At 47.9% G+C, this 23,518-nt stretch overlaps 1 protein-coding gene across 1 annotated transcript; it reads left to right on the plus strand.

The window, feature by feature from the left end:
• The first annotated feature begins 13,926 nt into the window (after positions 1–13,926).
• LOC121846924 (A disintegrin and metalloproteinase with thrombospondin motifs 2) lies at positions 13,927–20,173 on the plus strand. The gene is made up of 2 exons (XM_042325850.1): positions 13,927–14,181; positions 17,681–20,173. Exons 1-2 carry the CDS (start codon positions 14,097–14,099, stop codon positions 18,169–18,171), a joined length of 576 nt encoding a protein of 191 aa, XP_042181784.1. The 5' UTR covers positions 13,927–14,096; the 3' UTR covers positions 18,172–20,173.
• The last annotated feature ends 3,345 nt before the right edge of the window (positions 20,174–23,518 follow it).

A 23,518-nucleotide genomic window follows, 5' to 3' on the forward strand; every position in this document is an offset into this window, starting at 1 on the left:
CCCATTAAACAGTAGTAAAGGGTCTGTTATCCCCCCACCTTTGACCCTGTTCCTCCTTGTTAGCCAAATAGCTAACTTTGCCTGAGCAAACAGAAAATTCAACAAAACACATTTTTCTTTCTCCTTACTCGAATACCTGTATCCCATTATAAACATCCCAACAGCAAAAACCACCCCCAACCTGTCACACAGACATTCCAACAGAGGCATTAATGGCATTAACCTGGTGCACACAGAAAACACATGAATTACAGTTTCTTTCATTTGACAGAAAGGACACCCCTGCCCTATTCCCGGAGCAACCCGTGCCAACCAGCTGTTAGTGGCCAGGGCTCCATGAAGAACCCTCCACTGGAGGTCCCCTGACCTCTTTGGTACTGGGGGTTTGTAGAGCGCCCTCCATCTAAAACCCACCATACTCTCCGCCCCACATACCCCCTGCCACTGATGAGCCTTCACTCCTGTTAGGCTTCTAATGCTCCTAACCTTAACGCAGAGGTTGTAGAGGGCTTTACCTCCCACCCCTCAAACTCCCCCAGGCTCGGAGTGTTAAAATCTAACAAGTCCTCCAGACCCCCTTGCCAGTCTCCAGTCTCTGCCGTCACCTGCAGTGGCGGGAACATTGGTGGCCCCTCTCCCTTTGGCCTCTCAAACACCCCCCTTACCGGCTCAGACAGTGCCTCCTGGACCTCCTCCAGGAATCTCTCCAGCAGCCTAAGAGACGTTATTCCTGTTTGTTGCGCCAAGACCTCCGGGGTTTTCCACCCCTCCTCTCCCAGCAGTCTCAGGTCACCCAGCCTTTGTAAACCCCCTGCCATCAGTTGCCTCTGCAGGGTGGCCGACTGAACCGATCTCAAAGGGATGGCTGGGTTGTGGAAGATAGGCTCCTCCCACACCCACTGCCCAGGCTCCACACCCCCTTCTCGTGTGGGCCTTAGCAGCTGCCAGGCCCTCAGCACCGCAGAGTAAAACTCTGAGAGACCTGCTGTACTCAGCCTCTCCAGCTTCATGAGGAACAGCTGCCGGTCCAACCCTAATCCGCCAGCTCTCCTCAGCAGCGCGCATGCTGGTTCCCTCCAGCCAACATCAGTGTGGTACAGCAGTCTCTGCACCGCCTTTAGTCGGAAAGCAGCCATCCTGCTCTCCAGTTCCACCAGGCCCTGTCCTCCTTCGTGGACGGTCATGTACAAAACTGCTGCCTTCAGCCAGTGATGTCCCGACCAAAAGAAGTCCACCAGCTTGCGTTGCAGGTCTGCAAGCAGACCGGCGGGGGGTTGAGGACAGCCAGTTTATGCCACAAGGAAGATGCCACCAGGTTGTTGATTATCAGCACCCTCCCTCTATATGACACTTGGGACAGGAGCCACCTCCACCTGGCCAGTCTTGACACCACTGCCTGTGACAGCCCCTCCCAGTTCTTGCTGACCCACCTCTCCGAGCCCAGGTACACCCCCAACACTTTAAGCCCTTCACAACCCCACTGCAAACCCCTGGAAGCAGAGGAGGAGCCCTATCCCCCATGCCCCACATAACAGAGCTTTGCTCTTTCCCCAGTTTACCTTAGCTGATGAAGCTCCCTCGTACACCTTCAGACTGGTCTCTAGTTCCTGCATATCTTGCCCATCCCTGACCATCACAGAAACATCATCTGCATATGCTGAGACTGCTATTCCTGTCACCACATCCATGCCTGTCCAGCACACTCCCCGCAGTCTCCTGCGTAGCAGTCCTAAAAAGGCTCAATGGCTAGTGTGTACAGCTGCCCAGATAGAGGGCATCCTTGTCTAATGCCCCGTCTCACCCAGACTGGCCTACTGAGCCCCCTCCCACCTTAACCATACATGACGCCCCAGCATACAACAGCTTCACACAGGTCACAAAACTCTTCCCAAACCCAAACACAGACATCACATTAAACAGATACTCATGATCCACTCTATCAAAAGCCTTCTCTTGATCTAAAGAGACCAGTCCAAAGTTCACATTAGAACCTCTCGACAAGTCCAACATGTCCCTAATCAAGAACAAGTTGTCCGTGATTGAGCGTCCCGGTACACAATATGTCTGGTCCTTGTGTATTATAGAGTCCAGATGGGACTTCAGTCTGTTAGAGAGGACCTTGGCAAAAATCTTGTAGTCCGCACAGAGTAATGCCACAGGCCTCCAGTTCTTAAGTTCACACAAGTCCCCTTTTTTGGGCAGGAGAGTCAGAGCCGCCCGACGGCAGCTCATCGGCAACTCTCCTACCCCGACGCATTCACGCAACACGCAAAAGAAATCCTGTCCAATTGTTCCCCAGAATTTTTGTAAAATTCCACTGGAAGTCCATCGACCCCGGGTGCACGACCGGGGGACATCTGGGTTACTGCCTCTGCCAGTTCATGTGACAACAGAGGAATGTCCATTTCATCCCTCTGTGCCCGAGAGAGCTTAGGGAGTCCTGCGAACAAGACCTGAGCACACATAGGATCACACATTTCTGCCCTATACAATTCAGTATAAAACTCCACAGTCCGCTCCCGCATCTCCCCCACCACAGAGGTCACCCGCCCATCAGACAGCCGTAGACAATGCATACCCTTGGCTTCACTGCTCTGTCTTTCCAAACCAAAGAAGAAGGAGCTGGGAGCATCCATCTCCTTGAGCATGGAGAACCTAGCTCTTACAAGTGCTCCCTTTGCTTTAACCTGGAAAAAACTGCCCAGGTCCCTACGTAATTCGGCTAAGTTAGCCTGGAGGCCTACATTGCCTTGCCCCACCATCTCTACCTCCATCTCACTAATACACCGCTCTAGTTCCCCCAATACTCTCCTAGCCTCTGAGGATGAGAGAGCTGTGTACTGTTGACAGAAAAGCCGAATTTGCACTTTCCCCACATCCCACCATTGACTCAGAGACTCATACTCCTCTCTTCGCTGCCCCCATCTTTCCCAAAAAGTCTGGAAACCTGAGCAAAAAGTGGCATCTTGTAAGAGCTTTACATTGAACTTCCAATAAGATGCCTGCCGGGGCCCTGGTGAAATAGACAGCCGAGCCATGGTTATGTGGTGATCCGAAAACCCCACTGGGAGAATGGTAGCACCCAGCAGCCTATTGCTCTGATTCCTGGACATGTAAAAACGATCAAGTCGAGCTGCACTCACCCTAGCCCCAAAAACCTTCACCCACGTATACTGTCTTGTGTTTGGATGTTTAGTTCTCCAAACATCCACTAGGTCAAACTGATTAAAGATATCCCTTAACACTCCCACTGACACTGAATGAGGCTCTTCCCCATTTCTGTCTTTTGTAAAATCCATTGTACAGTTCCAGTCACCTCCGATCACCAGCGTCTCCTCAGGCGCTACTTGTGAGAGTTCCTGTCTAAGACTCCCAAATAGAACCCCTCTTTCTCTCCCTGTGTTAGGCGCATACACATTTATAAAGACAAAACACATGTTGTTAATTTCTGCTTTAACAACAAGCAACCTACCCCTACACACCTCCTTTGAGGAGCAAATTTTTACAGCCAGACCCGGTGCAAAAAGGACTGCCACCCCTGCACTAAGATTTGTCCCATGGCTCAACACACTTGCCCCTTTCCACCAGAGCCCCCAATCAACTTCATTCACCACATCACTATGCGTCTCCTGCAGAAACAACACCTGTACTTTTTTTTTGTTTTACATATTCACCCAACACACTCCTCTTTCCCGCATCTCTGGCGCCATTTATATTGAGCGAGCCTACCCGAAGAGTCTCCATAAGAAGTGGGAGAAAGCCAGCAGAGAAATAGACCAATAGCAAAGCTCAAAAAGCCCCAGTGTCAGTAAGAAATTAAACATTTAAACAGTGTCTGAAGGTAAACCTTTACGCACTGTTGTGACCCACTTCCTCAACCTAAACCGTTTCCTGGGTGAGAGGACACCATGCCCCTCATTTGTCATAGCATGTTGTACTGATCTTACAAACTTTCTAGGATCAGGAAAAAAAGCCTCAAGATTAACTTTTTTCCCCTTAGTCTCATTCAGGAACCTTGTCAGTTCTCTCAACGTGTACTTAGACCCCTCTGGTTGACTGGCTGTCAGCTCCGGGCCAATTGAAGAGGAGTCTGAAAAAAATAACTCCTCATCCTCTTCCTCAGACTCACTTTCCTCCTCTTCTCTATCTCCCACCCTGACCACCTGCCCTTTCTCTCTGGTTAGGGCCTCACCCACAGCAACAGGCAACATTTCCATGGTGCCTTTGTCCACACCCTTTTCCTTTTCCTCTTGACACCCTCCTCCCCCCTAATCTCTTACACTTCCCCACTATACTCTCCTCATCCACTAGAATAACCTGACTAGACGCAGTATCATCTGCACCACCCTCCATAGCATGACTAGGGCCAGCCTCAGCTACACCACCCTCCATAGCATGACTAGGGCCAGCCTCAGCTACACCACCCTCCATAGCATGACTTGGCCCAGCATCATCTGCACCACCCTCCATAGCATGTCTAGGCCCAGCCTCAGCTACCCCACCATCTCTAGCCTGACTAGACCCAGCCTCTGCTTCTCCACCATCTCTAGCCTGACTAGACCCAGCCTCCACTACCCTACCATCTCTAGCCTGACTAGACTCAGCCTTTGCTTCTCCACCATCTCTAGCCTGACTAGACCCAGCCTCCACTACCCTACCATCTCTAGCCTGACTAGGCCCAGCCTCATCTACACCACCATCTCTAGACTGACTAGGCCCAGCCTCTGCTGTCTGCATCTCCTTACCCCCTGCATTTTGACCTCGATTTCCCCCACTTGCGCTTGTACCCTCACCTTGTCTATGGCCTTTATGTGGGCACGCAAAACTCTTGTGCCCCAAATCCCCACATTCAAAACACCGTAGACTATCTGTGCTGGCAAAACCTGCATAGAGCCCCTCCCCATGCCTCACTTTAAAATGCACATTTAGCTGTTGCTCATTATTGTTCAGAAACATAAACACTTGCCTCCTGAACGAAACAACGTGCTTAACGGCATCTGCCTGAAAACCTGCTGACAGTACACGGAAACCGCTAGCAAACTTACCAAAACGACTCAGCTCTTTCCTAATTTGATCATCCGTAATAAACGGAGGCAAATTTGCCACTACAACTCTTGTTGAAGGGGTAGAGAGAGGTGAAATTGACACCAACACATCCCTTACAAATATTCCGCTAGCAATTAGCCTACCGACCAAATTAGCCCTTTTCATGAACACAACCACAGCTTTGTTCATTCTAGAAGCAGAATGTATAAACTCAGCTCCTACCTGTTCACCGACCGCGAGCAGAACCTCCTCCACCTTAACTCCGTTCTCAGGAACACACCTGAATCCATGCTGTATCGACAGCGTCTCCTCCGCACTAGGCTGAGAAGCCATTGCGCACACTACACCTTCCAACCCCCAGGAAAGTTACTCTGTCCTCTTCCACCCTAACTTTGAAAAAAAACTTTGGATACCGCTAAAAACAAATATTGCATTAACCCTCCACCATAGAAAATAACATGTAAAGAAAAGAATCAAGAAAGTTAGTTAGGATAGAGCTTTCCACACCAAACACTCAAACTCCAAAAACTCCCAGCATGCACACAGAGAGATAGAGAGAGAGAGAGAGAGAGAGAGAGAGAGAGAGAGAGAGAGAGAGAGAGAGAGAGAGAGAGAGAGAGAGAGAGAGGTCCCTGCATAATAGACATACAGTGCATTCGGAAAGTATTCAGACCCCATTACTTTTTCCACATTTTGTTTCGTTACAGCCTTATTCTAAAATGGATTAAATAAAAAAACGTCCTCAGCAATCTACACACAATAATGACAAATCAAAAACAGGTTTTTAGAAATGTTTGCAAATGTATATATATATAGGGTTAGCTCTAACTTTATTTACATAAGTATTCAGACCCTTTGCTATGAAATTGAGCTCATGTGCATCCCGTTTCCATTGATCATCCTTGAGATGTTTCTGCAACTTGATTGGAGTCCACCTGTGGTAAATTGAATTGATTGGACATGATTTGGAAAGGCACACACCTGTCTAGATAAGGTCCCACAGTTGACGGTGCATGTCAGAGCAAAAACCAAGTCATGAGGTCGAAGTAATTGTCCGTAGAGCATCGAGACAGGATTGTGACGAGGCAGAGATCTGGGTAAGAGTACCAAAAAATGTATTCAGCATTAAAGGTCCCCAAGAACACAGTGGCCTCCATCATTCTTAAATGGAAGACGTTTGGAACTACCAAGACTCTTCCTAGAGCTGGCCACCCGGCCAAACTGAGCAATTGGGAAAGAAGGGCCTTAGTCAGGGAGGTGACCAAGAACCTTATGGTCACTCTGACAGAGCTCTAGAGTTTCTCTGTGGAGGTGGGAGAACCTTCCAGAAGGACAACCATCTCTGCAGCACTCTACCAATCAGGCCTTTATGGTAGAGTGGCCAGACGGAAGCCACTCCTCAGTAAAATGCACATGACAGCCCGCTTGGAGTTTGCCAAAAGGCACCTAAACTACAATCAGACCATGAGAAACAAGAATCTCTGGTCTGATTAAACCAAGATTGAACTCCTTGGCCTGAATGCCAAGAGTCATGTCTGGAGGAAACCTGGCATCATCCCTACGGTGAAGCATGGTGGAGGCAGCATCATGCTGTGGGGATGTTTTTCAGCGGCAGGCACTGGGAGACTAGTCAGGATCGAGGCAAAGATGAATGGAGCAAAGTACAGAGAGATCCTTGATGAAAACCTGTCCCAGAGTGCTCAGGACCTCAGACTGGGGCAAAGGTTCACCTTCCAACAGGACAATGACCCTAAGCACACAGACAAGACAACACAGGAGTGGCTTCAGGACAAGTCTCTGAATGTCCTTGAGTGGCCCAGCCAGAGCCCATGCTTGAACCTGATTGAACATCTCTGGAGAGACCTGAAAATAGCTGTGCAGCCATCCAACCTGACTGAGCTTGAGAGGATTTGCAGAGAAGAATTGGAGAAACTCCCCAAATACAGGTGTGCCAAGCTTGTAGCGCCATAGCCAAAAAGACTAAAAGTTGTAATTGCTGCCAAAATTGCTTATACAAAGTGCTGAGTTAAGGGTCTGAATACTTATGTAAATGTGATATTTCCGTTTTTATTTTTAATACTCCTGTAAATATAAATATTGCTTTCCTGGCTATGTGTGGTATGCATGAAAAAACGTTGTCACTCAGAGATTGAAACACTTGAGAACATGGAATTGGAGCCCACTCGTGAATCCCCACGTTGTTTCAAAGGTTATCGTTATCATTTTATAAAGCTGTGTTTAAAATACGTGAATATGACAGAGAGCACTGCAGCATCTCATCTACACACATACTAAACCCTTCACCTGCCATTAAAACATCACAGAATCACATATCAACACGGCTTCCACAGAACAGATTTTCTCAACATAACTGGTCATAACTGGTAACTACTTCTCATCAAACAAGCTGTTTGCACATGCCCAGACAACGGCCATGTTATTCCCTGCCCCCTACCAAGCTCAGCTCTAGCTCTAATAACCTACACAAACACAAAGCGGTCTGGGAGAACGATATTAGTGGCGTCTCCCTCCCTCCCAGCTTCTCCAAGTGTACTTTTCAAGGTGCGGGGCTTGGGTATCTCCATGGCAACAGGGAAGCAACCAAGAACAGGGGAGGGTGTGTGTGTGTGGGGGGGGGGGTGGGTTAGGGTTTGGAACAATGTGACATTTGCAAGCGACGGCACGAACGGCAAGTGCTGAGGAAAGGACGGAGCTCACTTTACAAGGAGAATGTTTATGTGGGCGCCTCTGTCCGTGCGTGTGCGTGCATGGATAGGCTGAAGGCGATTCTACAAAGCCTTGAGTGTGTGATGTAGATGGAGACCCCTGGTGAAACATCACCTCTCCCTCTCACACACACACAAACACATACGCAGGTGTCCACATCATTTTGGTCATGTTTTGTATGTTGGGGTTGTGCTGTGTCAAAAATTGATGTTATATTCTGATTTAGTAGTTGAAGTTTTAGGGAGTTACCCTACATTACATGCATACACAGACAGATAGACAGGCAAACACACACACAAACACACACTCACACAAAAACACAAACTCACACACACAGAGGGTCCGTGTCTCCAGGTGTTATTGGATTGTTTTTACCTGCCTGCATCCACATTGGCCCAGATATGTCTCACCCTATCTATTTCTTTTTCTCTCTCTCTCTCTCTCTTTCCCACACCGTGGGCGGTAGGTGCTAATGTGATGACAGCCCCATGCTATAAAGGGTAACAAAGCCTAATGTAACGCAGGTGCATGAACTCACTGGAAGAGAGGAGAGAGGAGAGGAGATAGACCAGACCCCACCACCTCCAGGTAACAGAGAGACCAGACCCAACCACCACCAGGTAACAAAGAGACCAGGCCCCACCACCTACAGGTAACAGAGAGACCAGACCCCACCACCTACAGGTAACGGAGAGACCAGACCCCACAACCTCCAGGTGACAGAGAGAACAGACCCCACCATCACCACCAGGTAACAGATGGAAAAGACCCCACCACCTCTAGGTAACAGAGAGACCAGACCCCACCACAACCAGGTAACAGAGAGACCAGACCCCACAACCTCCAGGTGACAGAGAGACCAGACCCCACCATCACCAGGTAAGAGAGACCAGACCCCACCATCACCAGATAACAGAGAGACCAGACCCCACCATCACCAGATAACAGAGAGACCAGACCCCACCACCACCAGAGAGCAGAGAGACCAGGCCCCACCACCTCTAGGTAACAGAGAGACCTGACCCCATAACCACCAGGTAAACAGAGAGACAATACCCCACCACCACAAGATAACAGAGAGACCAGACCCCACCACCTCTAGGTAACAGAGTGACCAGACCCCACCACCACCAGATAACAGAGAGACTAGACCCCACCACCTCCAGGTAACAGAGAGACCAGACCCCACCACCACCAGGTAACAGATGGAAAAGACCCCACCACCTACAGGTAACAGAGAGACCAGACCCCACCACCACCAGGTAAACAGCGAGACAATACCCCACCACCACAAGATAACAGAGAGGCCAGACCCCACCACCTACAGGTAACAGTGAGACCAGACCCCACCACCACCAGATAACAGAGAGACCAGACCCCACCACCACCAGATAAAAGAGAGACAATACCCCACCACCACCAGATAACAGAAAGACCAGACCTCACCACCTCCAGATAACAGAGAGACCAAACTACACCACCTACAGGTAACAGAGAGACCAGACCAAACCACCTACAGGTAAGAGAGAGACCAGACCCCACCACCACCAGGTAAAAGAGAGACCAGACCCCACCAACACCAGATAACAAAGAGACCAGACCCCACCATCACCAGATAACAGAGAGACCAGACCCCACCACCACCAGATAAAAGAGAGACCAGACCCCACCACCACCAGGTAACAGATGGAAAAGACCCCAACACCTACAGGTAACAGAGAGACCAGACCCCACCACAACCAGGTGACAGAGAGACCAGACCCCACAACCTCCAGGTGACAGAGAGATCAGACCCCACCATCACCAGGTAAGAGAGACCAGACCCCACCAACACCAGATAACAAAGGGACCAGACCCCACCATCACCAGATAACAGAGAGACCAGATCCCACCACCACCAGATAAAAGAGAGACAATACCCCACCACCACCAGATAACAGAGAGACTAGACCCCACCACCTCCAGGTAACAGAGAGACCAGACCCCACCACCACCAGGTAACAGATGGAAAAGACCCCACCACCTACAGGTAACAGAGAGACCAGACCCCACAACCTCCAGGTGACAGAGAGATCAGACCCCACCATCACCAGATAACAGAGAGACCAGACCCCACCACCTACAGGTAACAGAGAGACCAGACCCCACCACCACCAGATAACAGAGAGACCAGACCCCACCACCACCAGATAAAAGAGAGATAATACCACACCACCACCAGATAACAGAGAGACTCCACCACCTCCAGGTAACAGAGAGACCAGACCCCACCACCACCAGTTAACAGATATAAAAGACCCCACCACCTACAGGTAACAGAGACATCAGACCCCACCACCAAAAGATTACAGCGAGAACAGACCCCACCACTTCCATGTAACAAAGAGACCAGACCCCACCACCACCAGGTAACAGAGAGAACAGACCCCACCACCTCTAGGTAACAGAGAGACCAGACTCCACCACCTCCAGGTAACAGATATAAAAGACCCCACCACCTCTAGGTAACAGAGAGACCAGACCCCACCACCAGGTAACAGTGAGAACAGACCCCACCACCTCCATGTAACAAAGAGACCAGACCCCACCACCAGGTAACAGAGTGAACAGACCCCACCATCTCCAGCTAACTGAGAGACCGGACCCCCCACCATCAGATAACAGAGAGACCAGACCCCACCAACACCAGCTAAAAGAGACCAGACCACACCAACACCAGAGAGCAGAGAGACCAGGCCCCACCACCCCCAGGTAATAGAGAGACCAGACCCCACCACCACCACCAGGTAACAGAGAAACCAGACCCCACCACCTCCAGATAACAGAGACACCAGACCCCAACATCAACAGAGAACAGAGAGACCAGACCCCACCACCTACAGGTAACAGATATAAAAGACCCCACCACCTAGAGGTAACAGAGAGATCAGACCCCACCACCACCAGGTAACAGAGAGACCAGACCCTACCACCACCAGGTAACAGAGAGACCAGTTCCCACCACCTCCAGGTAAAAGAGAGATCAGACTCCACCACCTCCAGTTAACAGAGAGACCAGACTCCACCACCTCCAGGTAACAGATATAAAAGACCCCACCACCTCTAGGTAACAGAGAGACAATACATCACCACCACCAGATAACAGAGAGACTAGACCCCACCACCTCCAGGTAACAGAGACCAGACCCCACCACCACCAGGTAACAGATGGAAAAGACCCCACCACCTACAGGTAACAGAGAGACCAGACCTCACCACCACCAGGTAACAGAGAGACCAGACCCCACAACCTCCAGGTGACAGAGAGACCAGACCCCACCATCACCAGGTAAGAGAGACCAGACCCCACCATCACCAGATAACAGAGAGACCAGACCCCACCATCACCAGATAACAGAGAGACCAGACCCCACCACCACCAGATTACAGAGAGACCAGATCCCACCACCACCACCAGATAAAAGAGAGACAATACCCCACCACCACCAGATAACAGAAAGACTAGACCCCACCACCTACAGGTAACAGAGAGACCAGACCCCACCACCACCAGGTAACAGAGAGACCAGACCCCACAACCTCCAGGTGACAGAGAGACCAGACCCCACCATCACCAGGTAAGAGAGATCAGACCCCACCAACACCAGATAACAGAGAGACCAGACCCAACCACCACCAGGTAACAGAGAGACCAGGCCCCACCACCTACAGGTAACAGAGAGACCAGACTCCACCACCTACAGGTAACAGAGAGACCAGACCCCACCACCTACAGGTAACAGAGAGACCAGACCCCACCACCAGGTAACAGAGAGACCAGTTCCAACCACCTCCAGGTAACAGAGAGACCAGTCTCCACCACCTACAGGTAACAGATATAAAAGACCCCACCACCTACAGGTAACAGAGACATCAGACCCCACCACCAAAAGATTACAGAGAGAACAGACCCCACCACTTCCATGTAACAAAGAGACCAGACCCCACCACCACCAGGTAACAGAGAGAACAGACCCCACCACCTCCAGGTAGCAGAGAGACCGGACTCCCCACCACCAGATAACAGAGAGACCATACCCTACCAACACCAGATAACAGAGAGACCAGACCCCACCACCACCAGGTAACAGAGAGAACAGACCCCATCACCTCCAGGTAACAGAGAGAACGGACTCCCCACCACCAGATAACAGAGAGACCAGACCGCACCAACACCAGATAACAAAGAGACCAGACCCCACCAACACCAGAGAGCAGAGAGACCTGACCCCACCACCACCATCACAAAGTAACAGAGAGCCCAGACCCCACCACCACCAGGTAACAGAGAGACCAGACCCCACCACCTCCAGGTAAACAGAGAGACAATACCCCACCACCACCAGATAACCGAGAGACCAGACCCTACCACCACCAAATAACAGAGAGACCAGACCCCACCATCACCAGATAACAGAGAGACCAGTCCCCACCACCACCAGATAAGAGAGACCAGACCCCACCACTTCCAGGTAACAGAGAGACCAGTTCCCACCACCTCCAGGTAACAGAGAGACCAGACTCCACCACCTACAGGTAACAGAGAGACCAGACCCCACCACCACCGGGTACAGGTTAAGTTGGGGCAATGTACGATATGTTGCAGGCTACTGCCACCACAATGAAAGTTGAGGCCTAAAGACTGTTGCTCCCCTCCTCTAACTGTAGTAGAGCTGGACCTATGCAGTAGCTCTGTAAATTGGGCCCTTGGGTCCTGCATTTAACGTTCCCCTCTCTACCTTTTAGTTCCGCCCTCCTCCAAACAAGGCGCTGTAGCAGCACTGCTTATTCTGTCTCAGGACGCTCATGGGATATATAAACTGTTTGCACGCTTTGCAGAATGGTGGTGGGATGAGTCTGAGAAATGTGCACTCCAAATATTATTGCTCTATTAATAAGTAATTTACCTCCTGCCCTGTTCACCAGGCAGGCCAAAACTCCATCCTACCAAAACAGGCTGAGATTTCTGGCGATCTTTTCAAACTGCTCTTAGACTAAATCATTTCACTTTATTATTCTTAGGCAGGTCACCGTGATATAAGTCAGTATTTGACGTCTATCCATGTCTGAGGATGTAGGGAGATGATGGAAACTGGCCACTAAGGGCAACAGCATCTACCTCTGGCTCCAAAGGTTGCATGTTCAAATCCAGCGATATAAAGTTGTTTTTGATTTTTTTTAAATTAAGCCTTGTCCAAATCTTACCCCTTACCTTAACCTTTCAGAGTTATTACCTAACCTTAATAATTCAGAGTTAATGCGTAAACTTAACCTTGAACGATACAGAGAAGTAACCAAACACTTCTGCTTCCAAAGGTTGCATCTTCGAATCCAGCAATATAATTTTTTTAATATATATATATTTTTTAAGCTTATTCCAAACCTTAACCCAGCGTTTCTCAAACTCGGCCCTGGGGACCCCAAGGGCTGCACATTTAGTTTTTGTTTCACTAGCACTAAACAGCTGATTCAAATAATTTACGTTTAAATATCAGTTGATTATTTGAATCAGCCATGTAGTGTTTGGGAAAAGAAACAAAACGTCCACACCTTGGGCTCCCCAATGTGATTTTCTGGATTTTTTTCTCATTTTGTCTGTCATAGTTGAAGTGTACCTATGATGAAAATTACAGGCCTCTCTCATCTTTTTAAGTGGGAGAACTTGCACAATTGGTGGCTGACTAAATGCTTTTTTTGCCCCACTGTATTTGACTGCACTGGGCCTTTAAAGTTACAAAACGAAATGTTCTCCATTATTTACTATTTTGGGGTGGACAGGGAGAGGTTGCTAATTTTCTCTGATTTTCCTGTGATTTATTTGAGCTGTCATGAACTGTCAAACAGTTGCAGCACACCCAATGTTTTCAGAACTATCCTCATATTTCCTCGCGCATTCCTGCGTGCACAACACATCGAGAGAAATGTGTGGGCGCACGTGTATGTGGAGTCGGGGAGTTGTCAGAGTGCAGAGGCAAGGAGCGAGACAGAGAGAGGGAGAGAGATAGAGAGGGAGGGGGAGAGAGGGAGAGAGATAGAGAGGGAGGGGGAGGGAGGGAGAGAGAAGGGGAGGGATGGAGAGAGAGGGAGAGGGGAGGGAGGGAGAGAGAGAGTGTGAGTTAGAAAGGGAGAGAGAGAGAGGGAGGGAGCGTTCTCTCCCGGTGCACTTGGCAGTTAGTTGCGGGCTGCTGTGCTGTTGCTGTCGTGGCGGTGTGGCTAGTCGCGGGGAACTTTAGCACACTGGAGCCCGAAGTCCCACTCTCTCACCTGCGCAGTTTGGAGCTGCCATGGGTCTCGCGCCTGGATTTACAATCTTAATCATTCTGCCGGCCTTTCTTCACACGAGCGGCCTGTATATCGCCAGTAGCGTAGGTAGGTAAATGTGCGACTTATGTTTACAATATTTTGCTGTTTCCATACGCCGGGGGTCAATTGGGTAGGCGCAACCTTCTGTGCGCACTGTGCGCCCAACAGCGTAGCCTAGGCTATAGTCGAGTTGTATACATACCCTAAAGCATCCATTTTCAACTTAATAGATGGATGAAGGTTCCCGATACATTTCCCAGAGAATCGTCTCTGTGCTGTGGCATAAGGGCAGGCAGTGTTGTGAAGTGTGCGTTTCTCTCTCACCTCTCCTCATCCCGGTGGTGACGCGGGCGCGCGGTTCAGGTTTTCGGACAGTCAGGGCAGGATAATTCACTTTGGCTTTGTAAAGGATGCAAGGTTTGTTTGCCATGGAGTAACCGTATCTGATTAGGTGGAGATCGCTACTATCGATTTGGCCACAGGACAGAAAGATCGGATGTTATTGATTATAAATTAACATAATTCCGTTACATTTGAGAATAATAATAATAATAATAAACATAGCAGAATAATATAATTGCACAGTGTTTTACAGACAACTTTTTTTATTTAGTGTTTATGGGGAAAACATAGCTTATTGAAACTGTTATTATAGGATCAGTCTGATGAGATCTTGAAGGAATCAGGCGCCTGGTACCTCTCCCTCATCCAGGGCTCTTCCTAGCTTTTGGGGGGCCCTAAGCCATATTTGGTGGACTGGTGCAGATAAAAAAAAATCAGTTTTAAAACAAATTGCATGCGATTCTACTCATTTTTCCATGGGGCAGATTGAACTTTGCCATTTTAAAGCTAATTTCATGGAGTTCGAAACATTTTGACATGGAATGGAAAAAACATTTAGCAGTTTTAAAGCAAATTTCCTGTAATTCTGCATATTTTGCCATGACTTATGCCATGTTAATATGATATCTGAGTGAGAGTGACTAACAAAATCAGTGGAGCCCCTTGAGCATGGCAGTTAACCCCCAACAACTGCTCCCCAGGCACCCTGCTGATGACGTGGATGTCGATTAAGGCAGCCCCCTGCACCTCTCTGATTCAGAAGGGTTGGGTTAAATGCGGAAGACACATTTCAGTTGAATGAATTCCCCTTTTCCATAGAGGTCAGGGTCTGGGCACGTGCCTTGTGTGCCCGGTCAGTATTTCAGCCATGATTGCTACAAGGTTTAGATAGCTGGCTAAACTACCTTACCTAGCAATCTATACAATGTTAGCTAACATGGGCTAATTGAGTGACTGTTAGTGACTGACATAACAAAAGGAAAACTGCTGATGCACAACCAAATTTTGAAATTTCACATTGTGTATTCTACTATCCTAACTAACAGGAAGTTGAGACCTTGACTGGCTTCCTGAAAAAAGAGGTGCCCCTAGCGGCTGCAAGGCCCAAGCGGCTATATATGTCACTTGTACCTATAAACGCCACTGATCTCAACTGCTTATTCTCACAACTGTTAGATAACAATATCCATTATAGACACTCATTATGCCTATAGTGATTAAAACACCATATTTATTATCTGTGTAAAGATATCCATTTCAGATATTAATAATAATATTGAGTGATATTGAGAAGGACAGTCGGAGGGTTAGTGTCACACTGATATGATCTAGTGTTGTGACTGTGAGTTGTGATATGTGGGCGAGGTGCTGCTTTCCGTCACTAGTGGTCCCGGAGGGAGCATCTCTCTCTCTCTCTCCCTCTCTCTCTCTCTCTCTCCTTCTCTCTCCCCCTCTCCCCCTCTCCCTCTCTCTCTCTCTCTCTCTCGCTCTCCTTCTCTCTCCCCCTCTCCCCCTCTCTCTCTCTCTCGCTCTCTCGCACATCTAAAAGCCACCTCAGAGGGAGGTGTCACTGTCAGTGCCACAGTTTTAGGGCGATGCGTCGCCAAGAAAACGGCCTGTAATGTTTAGAGACCTGGTTATGGGGAAGTAGTAATGACGCAATAGGCTAATATAACTTTTATATGAATTAGGCTGCATGCTTACTTAGAAATATGTTGCATGTCTCCCCAAGGCTTGAGAGGACAACATGAATTTTGCACAACTTGGTGCGTAGATCAGAATAGATAATGATGATGAGGATGACAATACATTATGTTACACTATAAGGCCTATATCTATCTTACCACTGGAATCCTTTAAAACAATTATAATGAATTAGTTTGCCCTGTGTTTTCTGCTCTCTAGGCTAATCTCCTTGTGTTGTTGTCTCCTTGTGTGTCCACGAGGCGTTGTTATTAAGCCAACCAAGTGTTTCTTTACTCAACTGCATGCTATGGAAGTCAGCTCCATGGGAACCATGGCAGGCGGTGAGAAAACATTATTCAGCGTGTGAGAGTCGCAATTAGCACCTTGATCTTCTGCTGCTCTCTCTGTTGTCTCTGTGCTGTTGTGTGTGAGGAGATGACTGAGAAGGAGAGAGATGCACACGCACCCAACACACTGCCACTGCTGAGGCTGCCGTTTCCATGCGCGCAGCCCTGCAAGATGTGGGGTCACATCTGGGTTCAGAGGTGTGTGTGTGTGTGTGTATGTGTGTGTGTGTGTTGGATAGGCTTATTTGATTGAAATCCATGCAGATTTTCTCAGTGATCAAGAAGTGATGCAATTAAGATGACCTCTCTTTCCATCTCTCTCTCTCTCTCCTCTCTCTCTCTTTCCCTTTCTCTCACTGTCATTCTCTAATATACTCCATTACCTCCCCTCATTCTCCTCCATTACCTCTTTCTCTCTCTCTCTCTCTCTCTCTCTCTCTCATGTTGTCATTCTCTAATATACCCCCTTATCTCCCCTTTCCCTCTCTCTCTCTCTCTTTTGCTGTCATTCTCTAATATCCTCCCTTACCTCCCCTTTCCCTCTCTCTCGCTATCATTCTATAATATACCCACTTACCTCCCCCTTCTCTCTCTCTCTCTCTCTCTCTCTTTTGTTGTCATTCTCTAATATACCCCCTTACCTTCCATTTCCATCTTTCTCTCACTGTCATTCTCTAATATACCCCCTTACCCTCCATTTCCTTCTTTCTCTCTTCTCTAATTCTCTCATTCCTCCGCTTCATATCCTCTTTTCTCCTTCACTCTCCCTCTGCATTCCTCTCTCACCTCTCCTCTCACCTCCTATTTCTCCCATTCACCTCTCTCCTCCCTTCCTGTCTTCTCCCGTCCTCTCTCTCACCCCCTATTTCTCCCATTCACCGTCCTCTCCACCCTATTTTCCCATTGTCTTCTCCCTTCCTGTCCGTCCTCTCTCTCACCCCCTATTTCTCCCATTCACCTCTCTCCTCCCTTCCTGTCTTCTCCCGTCCTCTCTCACCCCCTATTTCTCCCATTCACCTCTCTCCTCCCTTCCTGTCTTCTCCCGTCCTCTCTCTCACCCCTATTTCTCCCATTCACCTCTCTCCTCCCTTCCTGTCTTCTCCCGTCCTCTCTCTCACCCCCTATTTCTCCCATTCACCTCTCTCCTCCCTTCCTGTCTTCTCCCGTCCTCTCTCTCACCCCCTATTCAGACTCCCTGCAGCATGTCCTGGGGGAGTATGGACTGGTGAGGCCCGTGAGCGTGGACGCAGACGGCCACTTCTTGTCCCACGCTGTGTCAGCCGGCCTGGTGGGTGCGGGGCAGTCCCGTAGGCGCTGGAGGAGAGAGGCTGGAGAGAACGGGGGAGAAGGAGAAAGAGGTGAAGAAAAAGAGGGAATGTACGAGGAGGAGGACGGTGGGCCCCGACACAGACAGCTTTATTACAACGTCACCGTCTTCGGCCGGGAGTTCCACCTGCGTCTGCGTCACAACGCGCGACTGGTGGCCCCCGGAGCCAAGATGGAGTGGCATGACGATGACGACAGCAACGGGACAGCCACGCGCTCCGAGCCACTGCAGGGAGACTGTTTATATGTGGGTGATGTCACAGACACGCCCGGAACCACCGTAGCCATCAGCAACTGTGACGGCCTGGTGAGTTTTGGTTGTTTCGGTTACTGTAGAGTCAATGCAATCCACTGAACACATTATGACTGCTCTCCAATGGGAACATTTCCTGTTTCTCAGCACTGTTACATGCTGTACTAGGGTTGTCCTTCTTTCTGCTCCTCTTTTCTAACCTGTACTAGGGTTGTCCTTCTTTCTGCTCCGCTTTTCTAACCTGTACTAGGGTTGTCCTTCTTTCTGCTCCTCTTTTCTAACCTGTACTAGGGTTGTCCTTCTTTCTGCTCCGCTTTTCTAACCTGTACTAGGGTTGTCCTTCTTTCTGCTCCTCTTTTCTAACCTGTACTAGGGTTGTCCTTCTTTCTGCTCCTCTTTTCTAACCTGTACTAGGGTTGTCCTTCTTTCTGCTCCTCTTTTCTAACCTGTACTAGGGTTGTCCTTCTTTCTGCTCCTCTTTTCTACCCTGTACTAGGGTTGTCCTTCTTTCTGCTCCTCTTTTCTACCCTGTACTAGGGTTGTCCTTCTTTCTGCTCCTCTTTTCTACCCTGTACTAGGGTTGTCCTTCTTTCTGCTCCTCTTTTCTACCCTGTACTAGGGTTGTCCTTCTTTCTGCTCCTCTTTTCTACCCTGTACTAGGGTTGTCCTTCTTTCTGCTCCTCTTTTCTAACCTGTACTAGGGTTGTCCTTCTTTCTGCTCCTCTTTTCTACCCTGTACTAGGGTTGTCCTTCTTTCTGCTCCTCTTTTCTAACCTGTACTAGGGTTGTCCTTCTTTCTGCTCCTCTTTTCTAACCTGTACTAGGGTTGTCCTTCTTTCTGCTCCTCTTTTCTAACCTGTACTAGGGTTGTCCTTCTTTCTGCTCCTCTTTTCTACCCTGTACTAGGGTTGTCCTTCTTTCTGCTCCTCTTTTCTAACCTGTACTAGGGTTGTCCTTCTTTCTGCTCCTCTTTTCTACCCTGTACTAGGGTTGTCCTTCTTTCTGCTCCTCTTTTCTAACCTGTACTAGGGTTGTCCTTCTTTCTGCTCATCTTTTCTAACCTGTACTAGGGTTGTCCTTCTTTCTGCTCCTCTTTTCTAACCTGTACTAGGGTTGTCCTTCTTTCTGCTCCTCTTTTCTAACCTGTACTAGGGTTGTCCTTCTTTCTGCTCCTCTTTTCTAACCTGTACTAGGGTTGTCCTTCTTTCTGCTCCTCTTTTCTAACCTGTACTAGGGTTGTCCTTCTTTCTGCTCCTCTTTTCTAACCTGTACTAGGGTTGTCCTTCTTTCTGCTCCTCTTTTCTAACCTGTACTAGGGTTGTCCTTCTTTCTGCTCCTCTTTTCTAACCTGTACTAGGGTTGTCCTTCTTTCTGCTCCTCTTTTCTAACCTGTACTAGGGTTGTCCTTCTTTCTGCTCCTCTTTTCTAACCTGTACTAGGGTTGTCCTTCTTTCTGCTCCTCTTTTCTAACCTGTACTAGGGTTGTCCTTCTTTCTGCTCCTCTTTTCTAACCTGTACTAGGGTTGTCCTTCTTTCTGCTCCTCTTTTCTAACCTGTACTAGGGTTGTCCTTCTTTCTGCTCCTCTTTTCTAACCTGTACTAGGGTTGTCCTTCTTTCTGCTCCTCTTTTCTAACCTGTACTAGGGTTGTCCTTCTTTCTGCTCCGCTTTTCTAACCTGTACTAGGGTTGTCCTTCTTTCTGCTCCTCTTTTCTAACCTGTACTAGGGTTGTCCTTCTTTCTGCTCCTCTTTTCTAACCTGTACTAGGGTTGTCCTTCTTTCTGCTCCTCTTTTCTAGCCTGTACTAGGGTTGTCCTTCTTTCTGCTCCTCTTTTCTACCCTGTACTAGGGTTGTCCTTCTTTCTGCTCCTCTTTTCTACCCTGTACTAGGGTTGTCCTTCTTCCTGCTCCTCTTTTCTACCCTGTACTAGGGTTGTCCTTCTTCCTGCTCCTCTTTTCTACCCTGTACAGTATTTGCTGATTGGTGGAGCTTGGTCAAGCTCCGTAGTTTATGAACATTTAGCTCATTTGACTGGATGAGATGTGCTGGTGATGTTTCTGTTTTGTAAATCTGTTATGGATTGTGCCAAGGCGTTGCTCTTAATTAAAACTTGTTAGGGAGGATGTTCCCTCGGGGATTCAGCCTGTAATCAGGGCGGATATTTTAGCTCCTCTTTTCAACCTGTACTAGGGTTGTCCTTTTCTGTTAAAATTCAAACTTTCATTAAAACACACAACAGGGTTGTATTGAATTAAAGCTACACTCGTTTTCTAGCCACCTGAGTCAGATTTGTAAAATGCTTTTCTGGAAAGCATGAAGTCCTTCTTAGCATGTAACACCCCAAAAGACCTGTAGAGGATGTAAACAAAAATTTTCTAACCTGTACTAGGGTTGCGCTACCCAAACCGCACAATAAAATATCCTTCATTACCTTTGACCATCTTCTTTCTTGGCACTCCTTGATGTCCCATAATCAATACTGGGTCTTTTTTGGATTAAATCGTTGTCCTTATAGCCTAGATATCGATCTATGAAGACTGTGTGATAAACGGAAAAAATAGCGTTTCATAACGTAACGTCATTTTTTAAAAGTTAAAAAGTCGACGATAAACTTTCACCAAAACACTTCGAAATACCTTTCTAATGCAACCTTTAGGGTATTACTACACGCTCCTCTTTTCAATAAGCTATAAAAATCATCAGTGGGCTTTTCTAACCTGTACTAGGTTGTCCTTCTTTCTGGAAAAATCTTTCCTAAAAAAAAGACAGACAATGCTTCGGGTTGGTTTCGGAAGAATCGGTTCCCTTTGGTCGGATCTACCAAGAATCAATTCAGATTCAAATGAGGAGACTCTATACATCCTTTGGAAGCTGTAGGTACTGCAAGCTCGGCCCCTTTTATATTACGGTTCACCTTTAACAATTCATGGAAGTGGCGCATGGATTCTGCTTTTTTCCATCTCCAGTGATCAGATTTTCTTTCTGCTCCGCTTTTCGACCTGAAACAGACGTTCTGTTATAGTCACAGCCGTGATTTAAACAGTTTTAGAAACGTCTGAGTGTTTTCTATCCACACATACTAATCTATATGCATATACTATATTCCTGGAATGAGTAGCAGGGCGCTGAAATGTTGAACATTTTTTTGACTGGATGAAATGTTTCTGTTTTGTAAATCTGTTATGCATCCCAAAGAGTTTTAAGGCGTCTCACCATTCAATGGCCTGGAAAGCATGTGGAGTGAGGTTATCAGTCACCAATCCTATCCCCTTCTTTAGAATGTGTGTGCGTGTGTGCGTGTGTGCGTGTGCGTGTGTGTGTGTGTGTGTGCACATGTGTCAACGACTGCAAGACAGCGAGAGCAATCATGTCCGAGTTTCCATAGGAACGCCCAGTGCAGTTAACAGACCAATAACAAAGAGAGTACCAATCCTCTCTGCCAATGACAGCTAGTTTCCAGCTTTCCCCTCCCCACTCAGACCATTATACAGACAGTCCTAGCAAAATTCTTGCTTTAAAAATTGCTCTTGCTAAGAAGCTATTTTTGTTTCTTTAAAACCATTTTGATTGAAAACAATCACAGTAAGGTAATTCATTGTTACCCAGAAATGATTTGATTTTGAGATAAAAATGGCTGCATTGGACCTTTAAGAAGAGAAATTGTAGAAATAGGCAGTTAACTAGTGACGGCCCCTTGACTTCTCTCTGGTAACTGAACCATGTTAGGTAGGTACTGTATTTCGGAAAATTAATCAACTGAATGATGTGTTTGGAGGGAGGGAGGGAGGGAGGGAGGGAGGGAGGGAGGGAGGGAGGGAGAGAGACTGTGATCAGGTCTTGTTGAGGAGATGCAGGAGACTCCTGTACACTGTTGGCTGGGAAGGTGGAAGAGAATTGGTTTCACTTTTAAATAAAGTTCAGTACAGAAATCCTAACCTAGCCTCTTGGAATATTTTATGCATGAGTGTGTGTGGTTATAAACCTCTGCCCTGCTAATGGCTTTCCCCCTGGTCTAGCATACTTGGTCAAAGCTACAGAGGCTGTTGTTTGACGTGTGTGTGTTTGAGTGTGTGTGTGTGTTATACTCTGCTCTCCTCTATGCATTAGAAAGATTACATTTAGAACTGGTTATCAATGGGATCTCTTTTGGGCCCAAATCTTCACTACTCTACATCTCTTTTGGGCCCAGAACTTCACTACTCTACATCTCTATTAGGCCCATATCTTCACTACTCTACATCTATATTGGGCCCAGATCTTCACTACTCTACATCTCTGCAATCAGACAGACAGGCGGACGGACAGACGGAAAGACAGAGAGACAGGCAGAGAATCCTGGATGTCCCTGCAGCCCTGAGTAGAACTGTGTAATAGACACTCAGAAAGGCTAGAAAGTGATAGAATAGACATACATGACTTTTTCCACATTTTGTTTCGTTACAGCCTTATTCTAAAATGGATTAAATAAAAAAATGTCCTCAGCAATCTGGGATGGGCGGATGTTAGACCTATCATTATCCCTGCTACAGCTCAGCAACAGGTGGGAGAACACCTGGCCAGCGGAGACATGTATTACACACGCACCTGGTCACAGCTGGGAAGCTAGCAGCCCACATGGTCAAACAGCACTCCAACTTATGGCAGATACATGCATGGTGAATACAGACTTCAGAACGAGCCAGACAAACCTCAGCAGGCATAGAGAAGTGATCCGCGATGTAGTGTGATCAGAGAGCGTTTCCCTCTCTTTCATCTGTTCTCTTTATCCCCCCTTTCACTCCCCCCTCCATCTCCTTTTTATCTCGATCTATCCTCTCTCTCTCTCCCTATCCCCCCTTCTCTCTCCCCTCTTTCTCGCTCCCTGTCTTTCCCACAGCCACCAGCGGTGGAGACAGGTTGGATAGCTTTTCTAATGATGCTATTAAAAGTGCCGGGGGAAGGAGGGGGAGGAGGAGGAAGAGAGAGAGAGAGATTGGTCCTTTAGCAGGTTGTCGTGTCTGTTTTCTAGCAGTGTTCTATCACCTAGGGTGAAGGGTGTTGCACTCTCTCTCCTTCCTATGGTGGATGAACTGGAGAAACAGCATAGTTTGTCTATATTTGGTTGTCCCTGTGCTGTAATGTATGTAGATTGTTGAACGATAAGTTAGAGACGGCCTTTAGGTGTCGTGTTTTGTAGCCCCTAGATGTGTGCATGTGTCTGTCTGTCCCGGTCTGCGTTATTAATGCACAGCATGAGCTGGGAGAAACTTGTCTATTTTTGTATTTGCGTTGAAAACAGGCTTTCATAACCACCTCGGAATCCAGACACAAACGGAAACACCAAAGGCATTTACAGGTGTTGCAAAAGGATTGTTCTAGATCCGATTGGATTTGCCAAGGTCCCCAACAATGGAATTTTTCATTTTGTGATGTTACTCTTGGATGCGCTACGTATTGTGGGTACACATC

Source organism: Oncorhynchus tshawytscha, linkage group LG08 (genome assembly GCF_018296145.1).
Source record: "Oncorhynchus tshawytscha isolate Ot180627B linkage group LG08, Otsh_v2.0, whole genome shotgun sequence".
Lineage (NCBI taxonomy): Eukaryota > Metazoa > Chordata > Actinopteri > Salmoniformes > Salmonidae > Oncorhynchus > Oncorhynchus tshawytscha.

What these genes read in the sequence shown, in the direction of transcription:
- LOC121846924 (XM_042325850.1), top strand. Translation starts at nt 14,097, where the DNA reads ATGGGTCTCGCGCCTGGATTTACAATCTTAATCATTCTGCCGGCCTTT. An exon ending in GTATATCGCCAGTAGCGTAG is followed by an intron (nt 14,182 to 17,680) that starts GTAGGTAAATGT and finishes CCCCCTATTCAG; the next exon opens with ACTCCCTGCAGCATGTCCTG.